The sequence below is a fragment of the Penaeus japonicus genome, unplaced genomic scaffold (assembly GCF_977035675.1).
Source record: "Penaeus japonicus unplaced genomic scaffold, GWHDUDI00000001_assembly GWHDUDI00000009, whole genome shotgun sequence".
In the NCBI taxonomy this organism is placed as follows: domain Eukaryota; kingdom Metazoa; phylum Arthropoda; class Malacostraca; order Decapoda; family Penaeidae; genus Penaeus; species Penaeus japonicus.
In genome coordinates, this window is record NW_028234411.1 from 3,659,838 (window position 1) to 3,664,837 (window position 5,000).

A 5,000-nucleotide genomic window follows, 5' to 3' on the forward strand; every position below is an offset into this window, starting at 1 on the left:
TTTTTCAGTGTAACACCCATTTCTTTCTTAAAAACTTTTTTTTTCTTTTTTTTTCTTTCTTTCTTTTCTTTTTCGCTTATTTACAGGTTCTCCTTTGATTATTATATACTAATTTCAAAATGTTTCCTTCCCTCTGCCTTTTATCAATGATATTTTCAGTACCTTCTCTCCATTTCATCAATACATCCAAATCAAATATATCTTTCTAGTCTTATGAATTATTCCTCTCTCTCTCTCTCTCTCTCTCTCTCTCTCTCTCTCTCTCTCTCTCTCTCTCTCTCTCTCTCTCTCTCTCTCTCTCTCTCTCTCTCTCTCTCTCTCTCTCTCTCTCTCTCTCTCTCTCTCTCTCTCTCTCTCTCTCTCTCTCTCTCTCTCACTCTCTTACTTTTTTTCCTAGTTTTACCATTGCAACATCTTGTTTTCCATCTGTGTGACGTGATATACAAAACTTCCGTTGACGTTATTATTGTTACTATTCTTTGTTACAGTGTGTGTGTGTGGGGGGGGGGGGTCTGTGTGTGTGTGTGTGTGTGTGTGTGGATGTGTGGGTGTGTGTGTGGGTGTGCGGGTGTGGGTGGGTGTATGTGTGTATGTGCGTGTGTGTGTGGGTGTGCATGTGTGTATATATATATACATTATATATATATATATATAACATAACCCAGATTTGCGGAGCAGATGCTACGCCGGGCTTGTATGCAGTGACGCGAGCCCGCCTGTGTCAGCGTGTGCTGACTCGTGAGAGAATGTGCCAACGAGTGTTGACTCGATCTGAGCTTGGTCCTTACCCAACGCAGTGCCCAGCTACGTCAGTAACCGCCAGGTGACAGTGGAAGCTCACGAGCTTAGACGGGACTCGATCTGCCGACCACGGGGATGTGAAGTCGACACGCTACCAATGAGCTAACCAGACGGATATATATATATATATATATATATATATATATATATATATATATATATATATATATATATATATATATATATATACATATATATATATATATATATATATATATATCTTTTCAGTCTTATGAATTATCCCTTCCTCCCTCCCTCCCTCCCTCCCTTCCTTCCTTCCTTCCTTCCTTCCTCAGTTTTCCTACTATGTGACGTGATATACAAACTTCCGTTGGTGTTGTTATTTTCATTACTAGTATTTGTTGGTTATTTTTGTGGTAGTGTTAATAATTCGATAATTGTTATTCTTATTAATATGGATTGAATACCTCGCATTGTGTGCGGGTCTCTGTAATCAGTTACATGTATACGTTTTATAATCATGTTTGTGATAGGTATGTCAATCGATTAGCATATTTGTCCTTGAAATATACAATACACACACACACACACACACACACACACACACACACACACACACACACACACACACACACACACACACACACACACACACACACACACACATGCTCACTAAGAGAGATTGGAAAGTAATGATAACATTATGTATGTGTACGTATTAATTCGTGTGCCCACAAAGAAAATACATATATTCCTTGAAGCAACGAAGACCCACCAATTATCTTACCTCAAATAAATAGAGCTATTTTTAGTGAGAAAAGAAAGATATTAGATTGAAATTAGCTCAAATAAATAGAGCTATTTTAATGAGAAATGAAAGATACTAGAATGAAATTAGCTCAAGTAAATAGAGCTATTTTTAATGAGAAAAGAAAGATAATAGATTGAAATTAGCTAAAAAAAAATAGAGCTATTTTTAATGAGAAAAGAAAGATAATAGAATGAAATTAGCTCAAATAAATAGAGCTATTTTTAATGAGAAAAGAAAGATACGAGAATGAAATTAGCTCAAATAAATAGAGCTATTTTTAATGAGAAAAGAAAGATACTAAAATAAAATTAGGTCATATAAATAGAGCTATTTTTAATGAGAAAAGAAAGATACTAGAATGAAATTAGCTCAAGTAAATAGAGCTATTTTTAGTGAGAAAAGAAAGATAATAGAATGAAATTAGCTCAAATAAATAGAGCTATTTTAATGAGAAAGGAAAGATACTAGAATGAAATTAGCTCAAGTAAATAGAGCTATTTTTAATGAGAAAAGAAAGATAATAGAATGAAATTAGCTCTAATAAATAGAGCTATTTTTAATGAGAAAAATAAGATATTAGAATGAAATTAGCTCTAATAAATAGAGCTATTTTTAATGAGAAAAGAAAGATACTAGAATGAAATTAGCTCAAATAAATAGAGCTATTTTTAATGAGAAAAATAAGATATTAGAATGAAATTAGCTCAAATAAATAGAGCTATTTTTAATGAGAAAGGAAAGATACGAGAATGAAATTAGGTCATATAAATAGAGCTATTTTTAATGAGAAAAGAAAGATAATAGAATGAAATTAGCTAAAAAAAATAGAGCTATTTTTAATGAGAAAAGAAAGATAATAGAATGAAATTAGCTCAAGTAAATAGAGCTATTTTTAATGAGAAAAGAAAGATAATAGAATGAAATTAGCTCAAATAAATAGAGCTATTTTCAGTGAGAAAATAAAAATACTAGAATTAAATGAACCAGTTATCAGAGAACCCAGATAGTGCGTTGTTGTTGTCATCATACTTTGACCCTTGAAAGAGCGATTCGATTCATCAGTCGAAAATTCATGTCACACATCACTTCATTCACACCAGGCCAATATTGATTTCTTTGCTGCTGACAAAAGGTTCGGATATTGATCTTTCTAATTTATTGCGCTTAACGGCTGAAATTGACGGGATTAAAGAGATATTGACCGATTGATTAGCTTGTCCCGCGTAATCGTATTGTTGTAAGTCTCGCCGGCTTCCTGGTTTACTTTTGCTCCGCTGTCGCTCACTTCACATGTGTTATCGGTTTTATTTCTATCTTTGTGGTCTGTTGTTGTTGTTTTTTTCTTTTGTGAGTTATTTATGAATATATGAATTGTGATTATAAGATTGATTATGACTATTTTAGAATGTTACTTGCGTTATTTATTAATGTCGAATCTTTGTTAGTTCTATTTCCTTATGAGAAACATTAATTGAATTTTTGATTGTGTAAATATATAGCTTTTGGATTATCCAAATATTGTAGTTATCTTTATATCTATATCTTGAGATTTGTCTCTTCTTATCACGGTTATCAGTCGAACAGCCCGGTCGCGCTTCTTGCAACTGTCTTCCTATGAATTGCATCATTCTTGGCATCCGCCCAAACGTGGGAGTGACAACGTGCCTAACTTCTTAAAGGAAGGAAAGAAAAATGTGTTCAAAGACAAAAAGAAAAAGAAAAAAAAACGACATGCGTGTATCCGCAAAGGCCATGACACTTCAATCACACTTCTGGCATCGGTACGTACGTACGGTCGGTCGGAGAACTGGCACGTGGTAGGAGAAGAGGAGGAGAGGAGGGAGGAGGAGGGGAAAGGAGGAGGAGTGCCGAGGTGATAGCCCGGTTGGCACTCTGGCCCTGGCATGGGTCCACACACCCTGCCAGTCGTGAGTGAGAAGGTACGCTGTAGGGGTGTGGGTTTTGGCGATGGTGTTGGCGTACGGAGGGCCCTCTGCACGTGTCCTTTTGGTCAGGTGAATCAACACGTGAGTGAGAGAGGCAAGGGTGCCATATGGACCGTAGCATTCCATTGATACGCGTGGTTACAGGGGGGGGGGGGGAAGTGCCTTATGTTTGTAAGTGTTGAATAGTCCACACTAAGTCAGCAGTCGATGTGTTTATATATATTAAGTTGCGAGTCAGATAAGGGTTCTAAATTTATTCATTGAATTAATTATTGAATTATGAATATCGTGGTTAATGACCGAAAGAGCTCGGAGATTAATATTTAAAGATTTAGTGATGAAGATGATAAAGATATTGACAATCATAATGATGATGATAAAGATAATAACATTAATAACAATATTAATGATAATAATTATGACTACCAATAATGATAATATTGTTAATGATGTCAACAATGACGATAATGATATGATGATAATAGCCATAATAATGATATCAATTAAGATAATAATTATGATAAGAATAAGAGTGATGATGATAGTAATAATAATAATCCTAATGATAAGGATAAAAAAGTAATTATAGCAGTAGTGATAATTATGATAATGATATTGATAACAAAAATTATAATGGTAATATCAATAATAGTGATGATAATGATAATGATAATAACGATTTAAATAACGATAACAATAATCATATAACATTATAATAAGAACGATAACAATCACAATGGTAATAATAATAATGATGATAACAATGGCAATAATATAACGGAGTTATGAACAACAATACCAAAACAAAAATGAAAAAAATGATAATCATGTCTGTGCATGACAAGTGGAATCAACACTCTCTTTTGTTTTTTTTATGACATGCGATCGATAAATCTCAGATAATTTCATCTTATTTAACTCATTTTCGGTGCGTTAATAACACAAGTTCAAGACGAGGTAAATGCATTGTTCTTAATTTGCTTGTTTGTTATTTTTCCCCATTTTTTGTCCTGGATTTATTTTTATTTCTATTTTCCTGTCATTCTTGTAACTTGTATTCACTTTCTCATTACCTAAAGGATAATTCTAGGCTTGTATTCCCTCAGGCTAGATGTATTATTCTAAGCCGTTTCGATTGACCTGACTGTCTCTACTAAATTTCTGTAATTATTGTAATTATTGATGTTTTGTTCGAAGGAGAGAAAGCGAGGGAAAAAAATATGGAATACGTACGCTATGCTCTGTCTGTAATGGTTGCCGGTTTAATATATCATATTTCCATATATTACTTACTGATTTCACAACTGTAATAGGACATTTTGGACGTTGGACATCCGACTAATCTATTGGATTATCGTCATCGTCGGTATTTTTGTCTTTTTAAGAGGAATATCTCCGTTAATATTTATCGCCCTGCTGAGACCTTGGGTAAAGGCGGAACAGCAAGCAGAGGCTTTTCCGTGTTCGTTTCTGAAATACGA

The 5,000-nt window shown here is 34.0% G+C and overlaps 1 protein-coding gene across 5 annotated transcripts in view; it reads left to right on the forward strand.

Moving 5' to 3' along the window:
• Positions 1–5,000, forward strand: part of Rift (Riboflavin transporter) — a 33,332-nt gene that overhangs the window by 12,687 nt on the left and 15,645 nt on the right. The window contains exon 1 of one of the 5 annotated variants that reach the window (XM_043018570.2): positions 3,209–3,354. The exons of 1 other annotated variant lie outside the window; for it this stretch is intronic. Coding sequence is in view for 2 of the 4 variants with exons in the window: in XM_043018568.2 (XP_042874502.2) it covers positions 3,478–3,600 (123 nt within the window). In the remaining 2 variants the exon portion in view is untranslated. Of the gene's footprint in view, positions 1–3,208; positions 3,355–3,425; positions 3,601–5,000 lie in introns of those variants that run through there. 3 more of the 5 variants (XM_043018566.2, XM_043018568.2, XM_043018571.2) reach the window with 3 other exon arrangements.